Below are 23,804 nucleotides of genomic sequence, written 5' to 3'. Positions count from 1 at the left end.
GGGTTTTGAGGATTGGGCAGCTGGGTGATGGCCATTAAGGAGCGCACGGGATGTGATGAGCACTGTGTGTTCTAAGCAACTGATAAATTATTGAACTCCACATCTGAAGGTAATGATGTAGTATATGTTATCTCATTAAATTTAAATAAAAAAATAGATAGGGTGATTGATAAGAAATGAAAAAAAATGTGTTGTTCTATACAGTCCTGGAGGAGAAGCTTTGCTAAAGAGGGCCATTACCCCAGGTACCCCATGTACTGTAGACTATGTGGAGGGGTCCCCTGAAATCATCCTCCATTCCCTTCTGCCTGGAGGAGATGCCTCAGGGAGGATGAGCCAGCTCCTGTCCTTACCTGTCACCACCAGAGCCAGGAGGTCACCCTGCTATGACCAGCTGTTCCTGCTCTGATATGCACACTCAAATTGCCCTGCATCATGTGGGTTCATGGATTCAACGGAGTAAGCCCTTGTTGCTAGAATCCTGTGAGATCTTCACAGACAAGGATCCAGAGACCCTCTCTTTATACAGAGAGTAGACATCAGCCTGCAGAGACGCCTGACACCAGATGGTCACAGGCCTCTCCTCACTGACCATGGGGGCTCGGTCAGCCCAGATGGAGGGTTTGGGGAGGGTCTCTGGAAAGGAAACAGATAGGGAGTTGCAAGGGTGCCCTTCTCCCCTCATTTTTCCACCTGTCACACCAAGGCCCCTCTCACACTAGTCACAATCAGCCCTGACATTCTCTGCACCCCCAGCTGTCCAGGGGTTGTTGGGCAGAAGCAGGTAGTCTGGGGAGGACTCATCTGCCTATCCTCCATCCTTCAGCTCCAACACAGCCCTGGATGTGTCCTAATTACAAAACATGTACCAACTACAATGTAAAGGGTTGAGGACAGTCATTTAGATGTTTGTAGGGTTCGCATATTTCATGGGAAGGGGGAAAATACTACTTCTAGCCTGACCAAGTAAACTTAGGTATGTATATGATGTCTAGACAGCCACTTAAAGACACCCAAACCCCAACAGGGACATGAAATTGGAATACCAAAAATATTTCTTGAAGCCAAGAAAAGGCAGAAAATGGAAATAGAAGAACAAGCAAAAGAGAGGATGAGCAAAAATAAAATAATGAATCTGATTACAATCTCTTCACTAATTACATTATATATATATAAATGATATAAACACAACACTTAAAAGACAAAGATTGTAAGATGAGTTTAAGAAAAACAAGTGTAAACAAGAATCTGCTATTTGCATTCTATAAGAAATTCACTTCATTTTTTTAAATAATAAATTTATTTTTTATTGGTGTTCAATTTGCCAACATACAGAATAACACCCAGTGCTCATCCCGTCAAGTGCCCACCTCAGTGCCCATCACCCATTCACCCCCACCGCCCACCCTCCTCCCCTTCCACCACCCCTAGTTCGTTTCCCAGAGTTAGGAGTCTTTATGTTCTGTCTCCCTCTCTGACATTTCCTACCCATTTCTTCTCCCTTCTCTTCTATTCCCTTTCACTATTATTTATATTCCCCAAATGAATGAGAACATATAATGTTTGTCCTTCTCCAATTGACTTATTTTACTCAGCATAAGAAATTCACTTCAAACATAATCATGTAAATAGGTTAAAAGTAAAAGAATGAACAACGTGACTGAGCTTTGAAAACACTGTGCTAAGAAATCCAGACACAAAATGACTGGAAAATATCAGAGAGAGTGACAGAACATGAGAGACTCCTAACTCTGGGAAATGAACAAGCGGTAGTGGAAGGGGAGGCGGGCAGGGGGATGGGGTGACTTGGTGACAGGCACTGATGGGGGTACTTGGGATGAGCACTGGGTGTTATACTATATGTTGGCAAATCGAATTTAAATTTAAAAACTTACAAAAAAAAAAAAAAGAAATCCAGACACAAAGGTCAATATTGTGTGATTCCACTTATAGGAATCAAATATACAAATTCAAGAGACAGGCATTGGAATAGAGATTGACAGGGGCTGGTGACAAAGGCACATGGGAGTGACTATGTAATGGGTAGGGAATCTCTGTTGGGGTAATAAGAATATTCTGGAAATGGAAAGTGGTGATGTTTGTCTAATATGGTACATGTACTTCATGCCACCGAATTACATACCTTAGTAATGTTTAACATGGTAAATTGTGTGTAATATATATTCAACCACATTGAAAAAGTAGAAGGAAGAAAAGTTGTGCTATAGAAACTATTTTAAAAAATTTAAGTGGTTGAAAGAGCTTCCAATTGCTGCCATCACAAATGACCACAAACTTGGTGTCTTCAAACAACATAAATTTATTCTCTTATAATTCTGGAGGTCAGAAGTGCAAAACCGGTCTCATGAGGGAGACATTCACCTAGTTCATCTGTATCCAGAACCAGAAGCCTGATGCAATGGATCAGGCTTGTAAATATTGCCCACGTATCCAGTAATTCTGGAAAACCCTGGCAATACATCTTTATATTATATTTTTAATTTTCTATGCACACAGTGGTGTAATCACACAGCAATGCAAGTATTATTCTTATCCATTTCAATGCTTATCACTTTGTCTTGCTTCATTGGATTGGTTGGCATCTCCAATTAAATGCATAGAATGCTGTGCTGAATAGATGGTCATAGGAAAGATACTTGGATCCTTCCCCATCACAGAGAGTAGGACTTCAAGTTCTTCCCTTGAAAGATGATGTCTAGGTGCTGATTGCCAACAATACCTTCATCAATTGAAGGAAACCCCCTTCATTTCTGACAAGTTTTTCTTTTCATTAGGAATTGATGTGTTTTATCAAAAGCTTTATATCTGTTGAGATTAATTTTTCTTAATGTTTAAATTTTAATTAAGGGAGGGGGGCAAGATGGCAGAAGAGTAGGGGTCCTCAACTCACCTGACCCACACACTTCCCTAGATAACTTTCAAAACAACCTGAACACCTATGAATTTGACCTGAGACTTAAAGAGAGAAGATCTGGAATGTTACAGTGGAAAAGATTTCACTTCCAATAAGGTAGAAAAGCGAAAAATAAAATAAAAAAGAATAAAGTAAGGGAGAGAAACCACAAGTAGCCAGGCTAAAGCAGTGAACGGCTCTGGGACAGGAACCAGAGCCCTAGAGAAGCAGGAACTTTAAAAATCCACACAGTTTTCCCTAACAGAAAAATGATTAGCAAGGAAGTTGGGCAGAATTGCAGGAGGGGCAGTGAAGCCTCAAGATTCCCAGAGTCACTAGAAGAGGAGAAGCAACCAGGGTAAAGCTCACCCCAAACCGTGGTCAGATTATCAGTAAAGGGCTGGAGTGCCACAGCCCTCCAGGACATTTGGGAGAAACCAATAGGTTAGGTGGCCAGGCTCTGGACAGAGGTGGCTTATCCTATTCCCTTCAAGAGAGGCTGTCCCCAGGAGCACAGGTCCAGCAGCACAGGGTCCCAGATCCAGGGTGCCCAAGCAGACAAAGCCAGCCATCCTCCATTCCCCCCTGGGACAGGCAAAAGTGGGGAGGACACAAGAAAGCGAGAACTTTCCTGCAACTGGGCACCCCGCAAACTATGGAGATCAATGCACCAACACCTGCCCCCTGGAGCATCTAGGCCAGTGTGGACTGGGAGACTACAGTTAGTTACTCACAGGGAGCTGACTCCAGACCTGGAAATTTAGCCAACACCATTGTTGTTTTTCCTCTTTGTTTCACCTTGTGCCTGGGAGAGGTGGGGCCTCTAGAGAACAAAGGCCTCACAGGATAAACAACTCACTTTGAGCCCAGGACCTGGCAAGGGGCACAACCCCCCAGGCACAACAACTGATTCTCAGAAGACCCCTCCCCCATACCAGCTGGAAGGACAAAGGAAGAGCAGGTTTATTGACCAAGCAGCGTTGGGAACCTCCAGGACTGAGGGAAAATAGGATGTAGAACTACAGGGTCCCTTTTTCTCATTTTTTTCTCATTTTTTCTTTTTTTTTCTTTTTCCATTATGATTCATTTTTATATCAAACTAAAAATCTCCAATATTTTTTCTCTTTTCTCACCTTAACTACAATGTTTTACCAATCCTTCATTTTTAAGTTTTTCCTTTTTGGGTTTTTTTTTTGTGTGTTTGTGTATTTTTTTATTGGAGTTCAATTTGCCAACATATAGCATAACACCCAGTGCTCATCTCGTCAACTGCCCCTCTCAGTGCCCGGCACCCAGCCACCCCATCCCCCCACCCATCACCCCCTCCACTACCCCTTGTTCATTTCCCAGAATTAGGAGTCTCTCATGTTCTGTCACCCTCTCATATATTACCCACTCATTTTCTCTCCTTTCCCCTTTAATCCCTTTCACTATTTTTTATATTCCCCATATGAATGAAACCATATAATTTTTGTCCTCTGATTGACTTATTTCACTCAGTATAATACCCTACCAGTTCCATCCACATCGAAGCAAATGGTGGGTATTTGTTATTTCTAATGGCTGAGTAATATTCCATTATATTATATTATATTATATTATATTATATTATATATACCACAAATTCTTTATCCAGTCATCTTTTGATGCACACTGAGGCTCCTTCCACAGTTTGGTTATTGTGGCCATTGCTGCCATAAACATTGGGGTGAAGTTGTCTTGGTCTTTCACTGCATCTGTATCTTTGGGGTAAATCCCCAGCAGTGCAATTGCTGGGTTGTAGGGTTGCTCTATTTTTAACTCTTTGAGGAACCTCCACACAGTTTTCCAGAGAGGCTGTACTAGTTCACATTCTCTCCAGCAGTGCAAGAGGGTTCCCTTTTCTCCACATCCTCTCCAACATTTGTTGTTTCCTGCCTTGTTAATTTTCACCATTCTCACTGGTGTGAGGTGGTATCTCATTGTGGTTTTGATTTGTATTTCCTGTTGGCCTTTTTGACTTTCATATTTCTACACTTACATGTTTTATTTTTTATTTTTTGGTGTGTAACTCCATCCTTTATTTTGATGGGAATTAAAAGATGAATGCACAAAAATTCATTATGAATATATTTTAATGGGCACACAATATATAAAAATGTAATCTGTGACATTAATAACATAAAGTTAGGGGGTTGACCTGTAAAAGTAGAGTTTTTATATGTGATTGAAATTAAGTTACTTCCAATTTATATTACTATGTTATAATATCAGGATGCTATATGTATTCCCCACCATAGCCACATAGAAAATATCTCTAGAATATATACAAAAGGAAAAAGAAGATAATGAAAATATATAACAACAACAAAAATCAACTAAATACAAATGAGGATAGTAATGGAAGAAATGAGGAACCAAAAAAGCTATAAAACATACAGAAAACAACAAAATCCTAAAACAAATACTTCCCTGTCAGTAATTACTTTAAATATAAATGGATTAAACACCCAAATCAAATACATAGATAGTCAGAGTGGATTAAAAAACAGTATCCAACTTTATGCTGTCTACAAGAGACTTATTTTATTTTTTTAATAATAATTTTTTTTCCATTTTTTTAATAATAAATTTATTTTTTATCGGTGTTCAATTTGCCAACATACAGAATAACACTCAGTGCTCATCCCTTCAAGTGCCCGCCTCAGTGCCCATCACCCATTCACCCCCACTCCCCACCCTCCTCCCCTTCCACCACCCCTAGTTCGTTTCCCAGAGTTAGGAGTCTTCATGTTCTGTCTCCCTTTCTGATATTTCCTACCCATTTCTTCTCCCTTCCCTTCTATATGTTCTCATTCATTTGGGGAATATAAATAATATAAATAATACTTAAATGTTTTAGATGTATTTTTCACTTCTGGATTCCCTTCAACATAGTCAATTTAATTTTGGTAGATATGCAAGATATGGGTATTTGTTTTTTGTTGTTTCTGCCTCGTTTTGAAATACAATGGTGGAAGTTAGCTTCTTCTAAAACACTACCAACATACACCCAGAACAAAGGGGAACACCTTGCTGGATCATTCTGTGTGATTATATTCTCCCTTTCTTCCCATTCTTACCCCCACCCCCGTTATCTTCTTTATGTTTTTGTGGTCAATGTTAGGGCTTTATATAAGTATTACTGATTTATATAAATTTGGGGTTGAGCATCTTCTAACATACAGAGCAAAATAAACTTAGAACCAAGAGGATCACCCTCTACAAGCCCTCAGGTAGACTACATTCTCTCTCTACTACCACTTACTCACCACCACCATTCCCCCTTTTTTGTGTTTTCTTTTTTTATTGCAGTTCTATTAGTGAACATATAGTATAACACCCAGTGCTCATCCTATCAAGTGCCCATCTCAGTGCCTGTCACCCAGTTACCTCATCCCCCCACCCACTTCCCCTTCCACAACCCTTTGTTCATTTCCCAGATTTAGGAGGCTCTCATGGTTTGTCTCCCTCTGTAATTTTTCCCACTCATTTTCCCTCCTTTCCCTTATAATCCTTTTCATTATTTCTTATCTTTGTTATTTCTATTTCTTTTTCTTTTTTCATCTTCTTTGTTTTTGGCTTTGGCTTTTAATTTTTACTTCTTTGTTTTAAAATTGTTTTTTCACTTTAGTGAACCTTTATTTTATTTTATTCTGTTCTTCTTTTCTTTTATTTTCTGGTCTCTGACCTCTTCAGAATCATCTAGGGTATATTTGGCTTCGGTCATGGTTGAGATTTTTGACTCATCCCTCTCATACATACACTCTGCACTGGACAAAAAGACTAGAGGAAGAAATAACCACAGAAAAAAAAAGAAATGGAAAAAGTACTCTCTGCCACAGAGCTACAGAATTTGGATTTCAGTACAATGTCAGATTTTCAATTCAGAAGTACAATTATAAAACTACTGGTGTCGGGATCCCTGGGTGGCACAGTGGTTTTGCGCCTGCCTTTGGCCCAGGGAGCGATCCTGGTAGACCCGGGTTCGAATCCCACGTTGGGCTCCCGGTGCATGGAGCCTGCTTCTCCCTCTGCCTATGTCCCTGCCTCTCTCTCTCTGTGACTATCATAAATAAATTTAAAAAAAAAAACGCTGGTGTCAATGAAAGTCCTAGAGGAGAACACAGGCAACACTCTTTTTGAACTTGGACACAGCAACTTCTTGCAAGATACATCTACGAAGGCAAGGGACACAAAAGCAGAAATGAATTATTGGGACTTCATCAAGATAAAAAGCTTCTGCACAGCAAAAGAAACAGTCAACAAAACTAAAAGACAACCTACAGAATGGGAGAAGATATTTGCAAATGACCTACCAGATAAAGGGCTAGTTTCCAAGATCTATAAAGAATTTATTAAACTCAACAGCAAAGAAACAAACAATCCAATCATGAAATGGGCAAAAGACATGAACAGAAGTTTCACAAAGGAAGACATAGACATGGCCAACAAGCACATGAGAAAATGCTCTGCATCACTGGCCATCAGGGAAATATAAATCAAACCCACAATGAGATACCACCTCACACCAGTGAGAATGGGGAAAATTAACAAGGCAGGAAACAACAAATTTTGGAGAGGATGTGGAGAAAGGGGAACCTTCCTGCACTGTTGGTGGGAATGTGAACTGGTACAGCCACTCTGGAAAACTGTGTGGAGGTTCCTCAAAGAGTTAAAAATATATCTGCCCTATGACCCAGCAAATGCACTGCTAGAGTTTTACCCCAAAGACACAGATGCAGTGAAACACCAGAACACCTGCACCCCAATGTTTATAGCAGCAATGTCCACAATAGCCAAACTGTGGAAGGAGCCTCAGTGTGCATCAAAAGATGACTGGATAAAGAAGATGTGGTATACGTATACAATGGAATATTACTCAGCCATTAGAAACGACAAATACCCACCATTTTCTTCGATGTGGTTGGAACTGGAGGATATTATGCTGAGTGAAGTAAGTCAATTGGAGAAGGACAAACACTAGATGGTCTCATTCATTTTGGCAATATGAAAGGGAACAAAGGGGAAAGGAGAGAAAATGAGTGAAAATATCAGTGAGGATGATAGAACATGAGAGACTCCTAACTCTGGGAAACGAACAAAGGGTAGTGGAAAGGTAGGTGGGCAAGGAGTTGGGGTGACTGGGTGTCAGGCACTGAGGGGGGCATTTGATGGGATGATCACTGGGTGATATGCTATATGTTGGTAAATTGAACTCCAATAAATAAATAAATAAATAAATAAATAAATAAATAAATAAATAAATTTTTTAAAAGAAGACATACACATGGCCAACAAGCACATGAGAAAATGCTCCACATCACTTGCCATCAGGGAAATACAAATCAAACCCACAATGAGATACTGTCTCATACCAGTGATAATGGCAAAAATCAACAAGACAGGAAACAACAAATTTTGGGGAGGATGTGGAAAGGGGAACCCTCTTGCACTGTTGGTGGGAACGCAAGCTGATGCAGCCACTCTGGAAAACTGTGTGGAGGTTCCTCAAAGAGTTAAAAATAAAGCTACCTATGACCTGGCAATTGAACTGCTGGGAATTTACCCCAAAGATACAGATGCAGTGAATCACTGGAACACCTGCACCCCAATATTTATAGCAGCAATGCCCACAATACCCAAACTGTGGAAGGAGCCTTGGTGTCCATGAAAAGATAAATGAAAATATGGTCTATATATACAATGGAAGATTATTCTACCATTAGAAATGATGAATACCCACCATTTGCTTCAACATGGATGGAACTGGAGGGTATTATTTTGAGTGAAATAAGCCAATCAGAGAAGGACAAACATCATATGGTTTCACTCATATGGGAAATATAAAAAATAGTGAAAGGGATTATAGGGGAAAGAGAGAAAATGAGTGGGAAAAATCAGAGAGGGTGACAGAACATGAGAGACTCCCCAGTGCTATACTATATGTTGGCAAATCGAACTTCAATTTAAAAAATAAAAAGAAAAGGGTGGGGGTGAGGATAACAGGGAAAGGAAGAAAAACCTTGCTAATAGCTTACTCTCTTCTCTTTTAGGTTTCTACGACAAACCCTTCCTCTCTGCTGCCCAGAGCGCCTTGGTGAAGCTAGGGGAGAAGATCTCATTACAGTGAAATTCAGCACACATCCCACTTGATATATTTTCACTGACCAGGGAAGGAGGAGCCACCCTTTCATAACCCAAAATGGGGAACATCAAGGCACCTTTATTCTAGGTCCTGTGAACCAAAGCTTCTCAGGGAACTACAGGTGCTATGATTGGCACAGTGGCAGCCCTTATGTGTGGTCAGCCCTAGTGATGCCCTGCAGCTTGTGGTCACAGGTAGGTGCACCCCAACCCAGCCCTGTGTCCTTCTCCTCAGGGCCTTCACATCCAGCAGGAATGCAAAGAGATGCACTGAGAAAGAACAGTGGGGCAGTAGAGACTGCAAATAAAGACTTTCATCCACACCCCATTCAACTTCCACATCCTCTCCTAGAGTTCTCCAGACAGTGCCTTTTAAAAATATTTGGTCCACCTGCACCCCGATGTTTATAGCAGCAATGTTCACAATAGCCAAACTGTGGAAGGAGCCTTGGTGTCCATCGAAAGATGAATGGATAAAGAAGATGTGGTTTATGTATACAATGGAATATTACCTAGCCATTAGAAATGACAAATACCCACCATTTGCTTTGATGTGGATGGACCTGGAGGGTATTATGCTGAGTGAAATAAGTCAATAGGAGAAGGACAAATATTATATGGTCTCATTCATTTGGGGAATATAAAAAATAGTGAAAGGGAATAAAGGGGAAAGGAGAAAAAATGAGTGGGAAATATCAGAAAGGGAGACAACATAAAGACTCCTAACTCTGGGAAACGAACTAGGGGTGGTGGAAGGGGAGGTGGGCGGGGGGTGTGGGTGACTGGGTGATGGGCACTGAGGTGGGCACTTGACGGGATGAGCACTGGGTGTTATTCTGTATGTTGGCAAATTGAACACCAATAAAAAATAAATTTATTTAAAATAATAATAATAATAATAATAATAATAATAATAATAATTAAATAAATAAATAAATAAAAATATTTGGTCCAGGGAACATGTGTGCTCAGGGGTTGAGTGTCTGCCTTTGGCTCGGGTCGTGATCCCAGGGTCCTGGGATCGGTCTCACATCAGGTTCCTCATGGGGATCCTGCTTCTCCCTCTGCCTATGTCTCTGCCTCTCTCTGTGTCTCTCATGAATAAATAAATAAAATCTTTAAAAAATATATTTGGTTTGTTAAGAATAGAGTGACCAATATTCAGAATCACATCAAGGAGCATTGTTGAGACAATAGATCCCAGACCCCACCTCAAACTAACCCACTTCTCATCTTCACATGCTTAGTTGTATCTGGAAACCCTTAAACTAATCTTCAGTACTAGGCTCCACTCTGAGTGATCAGCTGGTAACTTACAGCTTGTGAGAAGAATTCTAAAAACTCTAACACAAGCCACATTATCATAGTGTTTGCATCTCTCTGCTCAGCAGAAGACAGGTTACAGCAAAGGGAAGCGACTGCTAATCACTGAACAGGGAAACCACATTAATCTCTCATGCCCACCTTGTCTGGGTCACTCAACAAACTGAGCACAAATACTAGTCATGGCAGTGTAAGATCATACAGGCTAGAGTGCTCTTTTAATTTAACAATGCATGGATAATTAGGCATTGATGGAGGAGGAGTGAATTTATTAGTCTTTTTCTTTAGAGCAGATAGTCACCGTATTTTGTTTTAGAAATCATCTAATCCAGTATCAGGATACTACCACCCTGTATTATCTTCTTAAACTCAAAATATTTTGCACTTTGCAATTAGGAACTAATTTGAAATTCCAAATCCATTTGAAATTAATTTCTGTATTTTAACAAGAGAGAGTTACTATGATTTCTGAGCATTGTCATCTCACAGTATTTTATTACATCCTTGAAAGGACATAGGCCCAGAAAGTCTATATAACAAATAAAGAAATGTGTTTAAAGATTCAGAGAACAGCAATGTCTAGTAAACAGTCATACAATAGTGGAGATACATTTTACCTAAAAGTATCTGAAAATTTTCTCCAAGCTGCTTCCCAGATATGAATAGTGCTATCCTTTTTCACGTATGAAAGAGGAACACAAGTCATATGTGAGATGAAGAAAATGTAGAGGAGAAAATTTAGGGTTCTGAATATGTGGAGGTGTTGTAAGGATATGACTAGACTTTCAGGGAAATCACCACATAAAGAGGGAATGAAAAGCAAATACAACATTCACATGATCACCTCCTTTGCAGTTCACAAGACTCCCCCTTGGACCCAGGCTCAAAGATTAAGTATGGTGCTCATGAATGCATAAGCTTGTTGAGGAGGGGTTCTGACTGTAATCACAAATAGGGAAATGAGTTCCCCTTTCAGGGCTCTGGGGTTGGGATGAAATGGAACATGACCAGTGATTGCTCATCTCCTTTGAATTATGTCTGTAGATCTAATGAACCAAGATTACACGATGGGGAATTTGATCTGAATGAGTGTAACTGGGCTGGCTCTCCTGGCCATACTGGTTGAAAATTGGCATAGTCATCACGCTCCAAACAAGGAAAACTGGCCAGATTTTCCTGAACTGAGCCAGAGTAAACAGGAATGTTAGACAGAATGGACTTTTGGACAAACTCCTAACACCCACAAGATAGATACCTGTCAGTGAAGCAGAAGTGAGTCAGCACTGTGGAGTCCTGCAGAGCTACTGGGAGAACAAAAGAGAATGAGGCACTAAGAATTTTGGATCCACTTTCAAACCAATACAATGGTATTTTCTTATACATATCTGGTATCGTTGTACACCACCTTTCTAGATGTTGGTGAGAAAATTCTTGGTATAGTCTTGGCTTAACTCATTTCCTGTGATAAAAAGCATGAAAAAGAATTCTCAGTTCTCATTGCTATTTTTCTCCCAGCCTCTGTAAGAAGATCTGGCTCAAAACTTCATTCTGTCTTGAATTTAGCAGCAAAACCAGATCCCCTCATATCCTTCTAGGTAAAACCTTAACACTTAGAATTCCACTCATTATTAATACTACTAATTAATTATTAACACTGTCCACTCATCATACCATATATTCCATGACATATGTGCTTCTGGTGTCCCATCACCTAGTCATGTTTTCCCCATTGTTAAGAAACTAACATTTTTTCTTTTTATTTATTTGTTTAAAATAAATTAATTAACATAGTGTGTTATTAGTTTCAATGGTAGAGTTTAGTGATTTATCAGTTGCATGTAACACCCAGTGCTCATCACATCAAGTGCCCTCCTTAATGCCCATCACTCAGTTACCCTATTTCCCTATCCTCATCCCCTCCAGCAACCCTCAGTTTGTCTCCTATAGTTAAGAGTCTCTGTGGTTTATCTCTCTCTCTGATTTCATCTTATTTTATTTTTCCCTAGCTCCTTCCGTTCCTTTTCATAGCTCCTTCTGCTATGTTCATCTGTTTTGTTTCTTAATTTCCACTATGAGTGAAATCATGATGCTTGTCTTTCCCTGATTGACTTATTTCACTTAGCATAATACCCTCTAATTCCATCCACATCATTGCAAATGGCAAGGGGATGGATTGAGTGGGTGCCTGGGCAGTGAGGGGAGTACTTGATGGGAGCACTGGGTGTTATACTATGTGTTGGCAAATCAAACTCCAATAAATAAATATATATATATATCATATATATATGATATATATGATTTCATTCTTTTCAATGGCTGAGCAATATTCCATTGTATATATGTAACATTTCAAAATGTCTCATGTCTCTAATGCAAAGTCAATAGACTAGTGAAAATAGCTCCAATAAGCATCTCCTCTGTGAATTTTCAATAGACTGGTTAGTCTATTGATCCATCCCTTTGTAGTATTTATCATGAGGTCTACAAGGCATAAAATATTATAAATATTTAGTGAGATTATGAATGAATAAGTTGATGAGAAAATGTTAGTGATTGGGCCAGACAAAACTATGAGTAAGTGCCACAGTTTCAGAGGATGGCTAATCAGAGACTTTACAGCAGAGCCAGGATGCAATGGGGCTGGATCCTGACAGAGGGATAAGATTAGCCTCACACGCTTGGTTTTTTCCACATAAGAGCCTTGTTTGGAAAGCATACTATAACCTTGGGAATAAAAGCATCCTCCCATCCTAGGAAAAGACTATATTATCCTGTAGCCATGATGACAAGGAGCCACCAGAACCAATTTTTCACCCATTGTCAAGGAGCACTCACCTCAGTGAAAATGCCTTGGCAATTCAACCAATCAGCTCCTTGCATTTAAATATCAGCCAATCAGAAACAAGTTTACTCCCGTAAACATACCTTGAATGGCAGCCAATCAGAGTCCCCCTCAAAAAAACATTTTTACAGATGATACCAAACTACAAGAGGCCCTGAGAAACCACATTTCCCAAAAACCCTGTCTAGGGTCATCTGTAGGCTCTGCTCAGAGGCTCAAAGACACCAGACACCATGTCTGGCCAGCATCACTCTCCCTCAACATAGCAAAAATAAATTCTGCTTTGCCTTTTTTTTATTTCAAGGACTGAATGGTGAGTGCATTAGCCTCTGATAGTTCATATATTGGGTTGATTTAGGTTACCCCTAAGGCTTGGCTTAGGGGAAGAGTATGGGGACTTATATACCAGGACCTTCACTTCTATGTTAGGCTTTATGCTAGTCACTTCATTTATAGGAGCATACTTCAAGGCTGTGAATTTTATTCTATTCAATCCACCTCTCATGTGAGCAAACAGACACTCACAAATGATATTATTTGATGAGCACCTGCTGGATCAGTTGGTAAAGCATGAGACTCTTGATCTTGAGGTTGTGAGTTTGAGTCCCACACTGGGTATAGAGACTACTTAAGAGTAAATAAACAAAAACTTTAAAATGTTATGATTTGAATAATGATACAAATATATGGATTCTGTTTCAGTTTGGGATGGTGGTGATGGTCCCAAAACAGTGTGAATGTGCTTAATGACACTGAACCATACAAAAAAAAAAATGGTTAAAATGAAACCCTATCTGTCAAGCAACAATTCCCCTTGGGGGTATAGAGTTTAAGTATTGAAAGATGAAAAAGTTCTGGAGCCTCACTTCACAACAGTGTGAATGTACTGCACACTACTGTACAATTGGTAAAGATGGTAAATTTCATGTTATATTTTTTTACTACAATAAAGAAAAATTTTTAAATAGTTAAAATGATAAAAAATTTATATATATTTTTTACTACAATTTGTGAAAAGCTCTTAGTTCTTTGTGGTCTGTAGAGACTGAAAGTAGATTACTGGTTTCCTGGGGCTGGCAGAGTGAGGGGAAAATAGGCATCAATGACCAGCAGGCATGGGGTTTCTTTTTGTGCTAGTAAAAAAAATTTTTAATTACATTGTGGTAATGGTTGAGCAATTCTGTGAATATACTAAAAATCATTAAATTATACACTCTAAGTGGGTAAATTGTATGGTGTGTGAGTTATATCTCAAAAAGTTTTTTTAAGTGCCAAAAAATGAATAAATTGTTAGTGACATACTGGGTGTTGCTCACCCTTTAAGTGATTGAGTGATGGTTTGAAATCCATCATCTCCAACATGGCTTACAGTCTCTAAACAGAGATTGTCCCAGGAGTATGAGTGTGAGCCTAAGAAGACTTTATAAGAAACCAGAAACAAACTTCGTGAAGAGGATGGTATGGTTTACCATAGTATGTGGTGTCCAAGGAAGACGCTGAAGGTTTAGGGGCATATCCCCCTAAAGCAATCATACAACACCTCTAATTAGCTGGATAAAACATGCCATTTACTTAACTTCTTCATACCTCAGTTTCTTTAAAAAAAAAAAGATTTTATTTATTTATTCATGAGACAGAGAGAGAGAGGGGGGGGGAGGCAGAGACACAGGCAGAGGGAGAAGCAGGCTCCCTGCAGGGAACCCGATGTGGGACTTGATCCTGGGACCCCAGGATCACGCCCTGGGCTGAAGGCAGATGCTCAACCACTGGGCCACCCAGGCATCCCATACCTCAGTTTCTTGTCTGCAAACTGAGGGGATAAATGCTACCAACTTCACTGGGTTATCATGAGGTTTCAAAGAGTTAGTTAATGGTTGCAAACAACACAAAACAAAGCCTGATACATAGTAAACAATTTCAAGACTGGATAACACAAACCATACCTTCAAAGATGATTCTGTTGGACTCCTGAGTGGCTCAGTGGTTGAGCATCTGCCTTTGGCTCAGAGTGTGATCCCGGGATTCTGGGATGGAGTCCTGCATCAGGCTCCCTATGGAGAGCCTGCTTCTCCCTCTGCCTATGTCTCTGCCTCTCTCTCTGTGTCTCTCATGAATAAATAAATAATCTTTTTTTTAAGCCACAATAATCAAAACAGTGTGCTATTGGCCAAATAATAGACAAATAGATCAATGGAACTGAGTAGAGACCCCAGAAATAGAACCCACATAAATATAGTCAACTGATTTTTTCTCAAGTTTGTTTGTTTGTTTATTTATATAATCTGTACACCCAATGTGGGTCTCAATCTCACAACCTTGAGATCAATAGTCACACACTCCGCTGAGCCAGCCAGGTGCCCCATAGTGATGTCTTTTCAGATACAACACCAAAGATACAAACTATGAAACAATCAAACTTCAAGAAATAAGCTGAACTTTATTAAAACTAAAAACTTAAAAAGAACACTAATAAAAAAAAAACAATGTCAAGGGAATTATAAGACAAACTACAGACTGGAAAAAAATATATTTTTATTTTAAAATTTTTTATTTATTTATTTTATTTTTTATTAGAGTTCAATTTGCCAACATATAGCATGACACCCAGTGCTTATCCCGTCAAGTGCCCCCCCTCAGTGCCTATCACCCAGTCACCCCAAACCCTCGCCCACCTTCCTTTCCACTACCTCTTGTTCATTTACCAGAGTTAGATGTCTCTCATATTTTGTCACCCTCACTGATATTTTCACTCATTTTCTCCCCTTTCCCCTTTATTCCCTTTCACTAATTTTTATATTCCCCAATGGATGAGACCATATAATGTTTGTCTTCGTCCTTCTCCAATTGACTTACTTCACTCGGCATAATACCCTCCAGTTCCATCCATGTCGAAGCAAATGGTGGGTATTTGTCGTTTCTAATGGCTGAGGAATATTCCATTGTATACATAGACCACATCTTCTTTATCCATTCATCTTTCGATGGGCACCGAGGCTCCTTCCACAGTTTGGCTATTGTGGACATTGCTGCTATAAACATCGGGGTGCAGGTGTCCTGGCGTTTCACTGCATTTGTATCTTTGGGGTAAATTCCCAGCAGTGCATTTGCTGGGTCGAAGGGCAGATCTATTTTTAACTCTTTGAGGAACCTCCACACAGTTTTCCAGAGTGGCTGCACCAGTTCACTCCCACCAACAGTGCAGGAGGGTTCCCCTTTCTCCACATCCTCTCCAACATTTGTTGTTTCCTGCCTTGTTAATTTTCCCCATTCTCACTGGTGTGAGGTAGTATCTGATTGTGGTTTTGATTTGTATTTCCCTGATGGCCAGTGATGTGGAGCAATTTCTCATGTGCTTGTTGGCCATGTCTATGTCTTCCTTTGTGAAACTTCTGTTCATGTCTTTTGCCCATTTTATGTTTGGATTGTTTGTTTCTTTGCTGTTGAGTTTAATAAGTTCTTTATAGATCTTGGATATTAGCCCTTTATCTGATAGGTCATTTGCAAATATCTTCTCCCATTCTGTAGGTTGTCTTTGAGTTTTGTGGTCTGTTTCTTTTGCTGTGCAGAAGCTTTTTATCCTTTTTTTTTATTTATTTTTTATTGGTGTTCAATTTACTAACATACAGAATAACCCCCAGTGCCCGTCACCCATTCACTCCCACCCCCCACCCTCCTCCCCTTCTACCACCCCTAGTTCGTTTCCCAGAGTTAGCAGTCTTTACGTTCTGTCTCCCTTTCTGATATTTCCCACACATTTCTTCTCCCTTCCCTTATATTCCCTTTCACTATTATTTATATTCCCCAAATGAATGAGAACATATAATGTTTGTCCTTCTCCGACTGACTACTTCACTCATCATAATACCCTCCAGTTCCATCCACGTTGAAGCAAATGGTGGGTATTTGTCATTTCTAATAGCTGAGTAATATTCCATTGTATACATAAACCACATCTTCTTTATCCATTCATCTTTCGTTGGACACCGAGGCTCCTTCGACAGTTTGGCTATCGTGGCCATTGCTGCTATAAACATCGGGGTGCGGGAGTCCCAGCGTTTCATTGCATCTGTATATTTGGGGTAAATCCCCAACAGTGCAATTGCTGGGTCGGAGGGCAGGTCTATTTTTAACTCTTTGAGGAACCTCCACACAGTTTTCCAGAGTGGCTGCACCAGTTCACATTCCCACCAACAGTGTAAGAGGGTTCCCTTTTCTCCGCATCCCCTCCAACATTTGTTGTTTCCTGCCTTGTTAATTTGCCCCATTCTCACCAGTGTGAGGTGGTATCTCATTGTAGTTTTGATTTGTATTTCCCTGATGGTAAGTGATGCAGAGCATTTTCTCATGTGCATGTTGGCCATGTGTATGTCTTCCTCTGTGAGATTTCTCTTCATGTCTTTTGCCCATTTCATGATTGGATTGTTTGTTTCTTTGCTGTTGAGTTTAATAAGTTCTTTATAGATCTTGGAAACTAGCCCTTTATCTGATATGTCATTTGCAAATATCTTCTCCCATTTTGTGGGTTGTCTTTTAGTTTTGTTGACTGTATCCTTTGCTGTGCAAAGGCTTCTTATCTTGATGAAGTCCCAATAGTTCATTTTTGCTTTTGTTTCTTTTGCCTTCATGGATGTATCTTGCAAGAAGTTACTGTGGCCGGTTCAAAAAGGGTGTTGCCTGTGTTCTTCTCTAGGATTTTGATGGAATCTTGTCTCACATTTAGATCTTTCATCCATTTTGAGTTTATCTTTGTGTATGGTGAAAGAGAGTGGACTAGTTTCATTCTTCTGCATGTGGATGTCCAATTTTCCCAGCACCATTTATTGAAGAGACTGTCTTTCTTCCAATGGATAGTCTTTCCTCCTTTATCGAATATTAGTTGCCCATAAAGTTCAGGGTCCACTTCTGGGTTCTCTATTCTGTTCCACTGATCTATGTGTCTGTTTTTGTGCCAGTACCACAGTGTCTTGATGACCACAGCTTTGTAGTACAACCTGAAATCTGGCATTGTGATGCCCCCAGATATGGTTTTCTTTTTTAAAACTCCCCTGGCTATTCGAGATCTTTTCTGATTCCACACAAATATTAAAATAATTTGTTCTAACTCTCTGAAGAAAGTCCATGGTATTTTGATAGGGATTGCATTAAATGTGTATATTGCCCTGGGTAACATTGACATTTTCACAATATTAATTCTGCCAATCCATGAGCATGGAATATTTTTCCATCTCTTTGTGTCTTCCTCAATTTCTTTCAGAAGTGGTCTATAGTTTTGAGGGTATAGATCCTTTACCTCTTTGGTTAGGTTTATTCCTAGCTATCTTATGCTTTTGGATGCAATTGTAAATGGGATCAACTCCTTAATTTCTCTTTCTTCAGTCTCATTGTTAGTGTATAGAAATGCCACTGACTTCTGGGCATTGATTTTGTATCCTGCCACGCTACCGAATTGCTGTATGAGTTCTAGCAATCTTGGGGTGGAGACTTTTGGGTTTTCTATGTAGAGTATCATGTCATCAGCGAAGAGGGAGAGTTTGACTTCTTCTTTGCCAATTTGAATGCCTTTAATGTCTTTTTGTTGTCTGATTGCTGAGGCTAGGACTTCCAGTACTATGTTGAATAGCAGTGGTGACAGTGGACATCCCTGTCTTGTTCCTGATCTTAGGGGAAAGGCTCCCAGTGCTTCCCCATTGAGAATGATATTTGCTGTGGGCTTTTCATAGTTGGCTTTTAAGATGTCGAGGAATGTTCCCTATATCCCTACACTCTGAAGAGTTTTGATCAGTAATGGATGCTGTATTTTGTCAAATGCTTTCTCTGCATCCAATGAGAGGATCATATGGTTCTTGGTTTTTCTCTTGCTGATATGATGAATCACATTGATTGTTTTACGGGTGTTGGACCAGCCTTGTGTCCCAGGGATAAATCCTACTTGGTCATGGTGAATAATTTTCTTAATGTACTGTTGGATCCTATTGGCCAGTATCTTGTTGAGAATTTTTGCATCCATGTTCATCAGGGATATTGGACTGTAATTCTCCTTTTTGGTGGGGCCTTTGTCTGGTTTTGGAATTAAGGTGATGCTGGCCTCATAGAACGAATTTGGAAGTACTCCATCTCTTTCTATCTTTCCAAACAGCTTTAGGAGAATAGGTATGGTTTCTTCTTCAAATGTTTGATAAAATTCCCCTGGGAAGCCATCTGGCCCTGGACTCTTGTGTCTTGGGAGGTTTTTGATGACTGCTTCAATTTCTCCCTGGTTATTGGCCTGTTAAGGTTTTCTATTTCTTCCTGATCCAGTTTTGGTAGTTTGTGGCTTTCCAGGAATGCGTCCATTTCTTCTAGATTGCCTAATTTATTGGCGTATAGCTGTTCATAATATGTTTTTAAAATCGTTTGTATTTCCTTGGTGTTGGTAGTGATCTCTCCTTTCTCATTCATGATTTTATTAATTTGAGTCTTCTCTCTCTTCTTTTTAATAAGGCTGGCTAATGGTTTATCTATCTTATTAATTCTTTCAAAGAACCAACTCTGTTCTGTTGATCTGTTCCACAGTTCTTCTGGTCTCGATTTCGTTGAGTTCTGCTCGAATGTTTATTAACTCTCTTCTTCTGCTGGGGGTAGGATCTATTTGCTGTTTTTTCTCTAGCTCCTTTATGTGTAAGGTTAGCTTTTGTATTTGAGTTCTTTCCAGTTTTTGAATGGATGCTTGTATTGCGATGTATTTCCCCCTTAGGACTGCTTTTGCTGCATCCCAAAGATTTTGAACAGTTGTATCTTCATTCTCATTAGTTTCCATGAATCTTTTTAATTCTTCCTTAATTTCCTGGTTGACCCTTTCATCTTTTAGCAGGATGGTCCTTAACCTCCACGTGTTTGAGGTCCTTCCAAACTTCTTGTTGTGATTTAGTTCTAATTTCAAGGCATTATGGTCCGAGAATATGCAGGGGACTATCCCAATCTTTTGGTATCGGTTCAGACCCGATTTGTGACCCAATATGTGGTCTATTCTGGAGAAAGTTCCATGTGCGCTTGAGAAGAATGTGTATTCAGTTGAGTTTGGATGTAAAGTTCTGTAGATATCTGTGAAATCCATCTGGTCCAGTGTATCATTTAAAGCTCATGTTTCTTTGGAGATGTTGTGCTTAGAAGACCTATCGAGTATAGAAAGAGCTAGATTGAAGTCACCAAGTATAAGTGTATTATTATCTAAGTATTTCTTCACTTTGGTTAATAATTGATTTATATATTTGGCAGCTCCCACATTCGGGGCATATATATTGAGGATTGTTAAGTCCTCTTGTTGAATAGATCCTTTAAGTATGATATAGTGTCCCTCTTCATCTCTCACTACAGTCTTTGGGGTAAATTTTAGTTTATCTGATATAAGGATGGCTGCCCCTGCTTTCTTTTGAGGACCATTCGAATGGTAAATGGTTCTCCAACCTTTTATTTTCAGGCTGTAGGTGTCCTTCTGTCTAAAATGAGTCTCTTGTAGACAGCAAATAGATGGGTCCTGCTTTTTTATCCAGTCTGAAACCCTGCGCCTTTTGATGGGGTCATTAAGCCCGTTCACATTCAGAGATACTATTGAGAGATATGAGTTTAGTGTCATCATGATATCTATTCAGTCCTTGTTTTTGTGGAATGTTCCACTGAACTTCTTCTTAAAGGGGAATTTTAAGAGTCCCCCTTAAAATTTCTTGCATAGCTGGTTTGGAGGTCACATATTCTTTTAGTTGCTGCCTGTCTTGGAAGCTCTTTATCTCTCCTTCCATTTTGAATGAGAGCCTTGCTGGATAAGGGATTCTTGGTTGCATGTTCTTCTCATTTAGGACCCTGAATATATCCTGCCATCCCTTTCTGGCCTGCCAGGTCTCTGTGGAGAGGTCTGCTGTTACCCTAATACTCCTCCCCATAAAAGTCAGGGATTTCTTGTCTCTTGCTGCTTTAAGGATCTTCTCTTTATCTTTGGAATTTGCAAGCTTCACTATTAAATGTCGAGGTGTTGAACGGTTTTTATTGATTTTAGGGGGGGGATCTCTCTATTTCCTGGATCTGAATGCCTAAACAGGAATGGGAAGGGAATGCCCTTCCCAGATTAGGAAAGTTTTCAGCTAGAATTTGTTCAAATACATATTCTGGCCCTCTGTCCCTTTCGGCGCCCTCGGGAACCCCAATTAAACGTAGGTTTTTCTTCCTCAGGCTGTCGTTTATTTCCCTTAATCTATCTTCATGGTCTTTTAATTGTTTGTCTCTTTTTTCCTCAGTTTCCGTCTTTGCTATCAACTTGTCTTCTATGTCACTCACTCGTTCTTCCACCTCGTTAACCCTCGTCGTTAGGACTTCTAGTTTGGATTGCATCTCATTCAATTGATTTTTAATTTCTGCCTGATTAGCTCTAAATTCTGCAGTCATGAAGTCTCTTGAGTCCTTTATGCTTTTTTCTAGAGCCACCAGTAGCTGTATAATAGTGCTTCTGAATTGGTTTTCTGACATTGAATTGTAATCCAGAATTTGTAACTCTGTGGGAGAGAGGACTGTTTCTGATTCTTTCTTTTGAGGTGAGGTTTTCCTTCTAGTCATTTTGCTCAGTGCAGAGTGGCCAAAAGCAAGTTGTATTGGGAAAAGGAGAAAAAGAGAGGAGAGAAAGAAGGAAAGAAAAGAGAAAGAGAAAAAAAGGAAGAAAAAAAACGAAAAAAAAAAGAAGAAAAAGAGAAAGAAAAAGAAAGGAGAAAAAAAGGGGGTGGTGGAAGGAAACAAATCAAAAAGCAAAACAAAACAAAACAAAACAAACAAACAAAAAAAAGAACCACGGGGGAGTATCTTCTGATTCTGTATACTTTAAGTCCCTTGACTTCCCCTGGAACTTGTCCGTCTAGCTGGTGTTCTGGGGGAGGGGCCTGTTGTGCTGATTTTCAGGTGTTAGCACTTGGGGGAGCTGCTCTGCCACCTGCCTGGTGAGTTGTTTACCCCGTGAGGCCGCAGGAGGAACAGCCCCAGTGGCGGGGCCAGCTCTGGAAACCTGGATTCAGCTCCGGCAGGAACTCCGGAGGTCTCTGTCTGCAGGGCCTGGAGGCTCCGGGGCGGGGCCGCTGATCTGCTCAGCTCGGGGCAGGAGCGTCCTTGCGGTCCTGGGCCCTCCCGGCCTCTGCCTGTCCCGGGGGAGGCCGGATCCTGGGCTGTGTCCCGGCACCCTGTGCTCCCGGCCTGCGCTGTTGGATTCGCGCTCCCGGGCCGCCGCGCAGCCCCCTCCGCGGAGCCGCCGCCCGAGCACCCCCGAGCTGCTCCTGGAACCGCGCAGCCCCCTCCGCAGGGAGCCTCTTCCTCTGCCCGAGCCCCTCCGAGCTGCTCCCGGGGCCGCGCAGCCCCCTCCGCGGAGCCGCCGCCCGAGCCCCTCCGAGCTGCTCTGGGTCCCGCCGTGCGCGCTGCAGCCCTTAGGGAGCTCGGGGCAGTCTCCTGGGCGCGCAGTTGCTCTGTTACTGTCCCAGGGAACCCGAGGGCATCCCCGCCCTCCTGGGTCCTGCTCCAACTCCCTGCGAGCCCCTTTCCGCCCGGGAAGGTTGGTGCAGCTCCTGCGTCTCCGGGACGGGGCTCTCCTGTCCTGGGGACACTCGCCCCGGCCTCAGCCCGGCTCCTCGCGGGGCCCCTCCCCCTTGGAGGCCTTTGTTTCTTTATTTCTTCCCCCCCCCCCCCCCCCCCGTCTTCCTACCTTGATAGAAGCGCGAACTCTTCTCACTGTAGCATTCCAGCTGGTCTCTCTTTAAATCTCAGGCCGAATTAATAGATTTTCAGGATAATTTGAAGGTTTTCTAGGTAATTTGGTGGAGACAGGTGATTTGGAGACCCTACTCTTCTGCCATCTTGCCCCTCCAGAAGCTTTTTATCTTGATGAAGTCCCAATAACTCATTTTTGCTTTGTTTCTTTTGCCTTCATGGGTGTATCTTGCAAGAAGTTGCTGTGTCCAAGTTCAAAAAGGGTGTTGCCTGTGTTCTCCTCTAGGATTTTGATGGAATCTTGTCTCACATTTAGATCTTTCATCCATTTTGAGTTTATCTTTGTGTATGGTATAAGGGAATGGTCTAGTTTCATTCTTCTGCATGTGGATGTCCAATTTTCCCAGTCTCTTTATTGAAGAGACTGTCCTTTTTCCAGTGGATAGTCTTTCCTACTTTGTTGAATATTAGTTGACCATAGAGTTGAGGGTCCACTTCTGGGTTCTCTATTCTGTTCCATTGATCTATGTGTCTGTTTTTGTGCCAGTACCACACTGTCTTGATGACCACAGCTTTGTAGTACAACCTGAAATCTGGCATTGTGATGCCCCCAGATATGGTTTTCTTTTTTAAAATTCCCCTGGCTATTCGGGGTCTTTTCTGATTCCACACAAATCTTAAGATGATTTGTTCCAACTCTCTGAAGAAAGTCCATGGTATTTTGATAGGGATTGCCTTGAATGTGTAGCATTGGGTACACATTGACATTGGGTAGCATTGACATTTTCACTATATTAATTCTTCCAATCCATAAGCATGGAATATTTTTCCATCTCTTTGTCTCTT

At 40.8% G+C, this 23,804-nt stretch overlaps 1 protein-coding gene across 1 annotated transcript; it reads left to right on the top strand.

Annotated features, from left to right (window-relative positions):
* The first annotated feature begins 593 nt into the window (after positions 1–593).
* FCAR (Fc alpha receptor) lies at positions 594–11,610 on the top strand. Its single transcript, XM_072781418.1, is given in 5 exon segments — positions 594–621; positions 8,989–9,126; positions 9,129–9,239; positions 9,242–9,274; positions 11,447–11,610. Coding segments are annotated over 5 exon segments (474 nt in total).
* The last annotated feature ends 12,194 nt before the right edge of the window (positions 11,611–23,804 follow it).

This window comes from Canis lupus, chromosome 1 (genome assembly GCF_048164855.1).
Source record: "Canis lupus baileyi chromosome 1, mCanLup2.hap1, whole genome shotgun sequence".
In the NCBI taxonomy this organism is placed as follows: Eukaryota; Metazoa; Chordata; class Mammalia; order Carnivora; family Canidae; genus Canis; species Canis lupus.
This window is presented reverse-complemented; position numbering and strand designations above follow the sequence as displayed.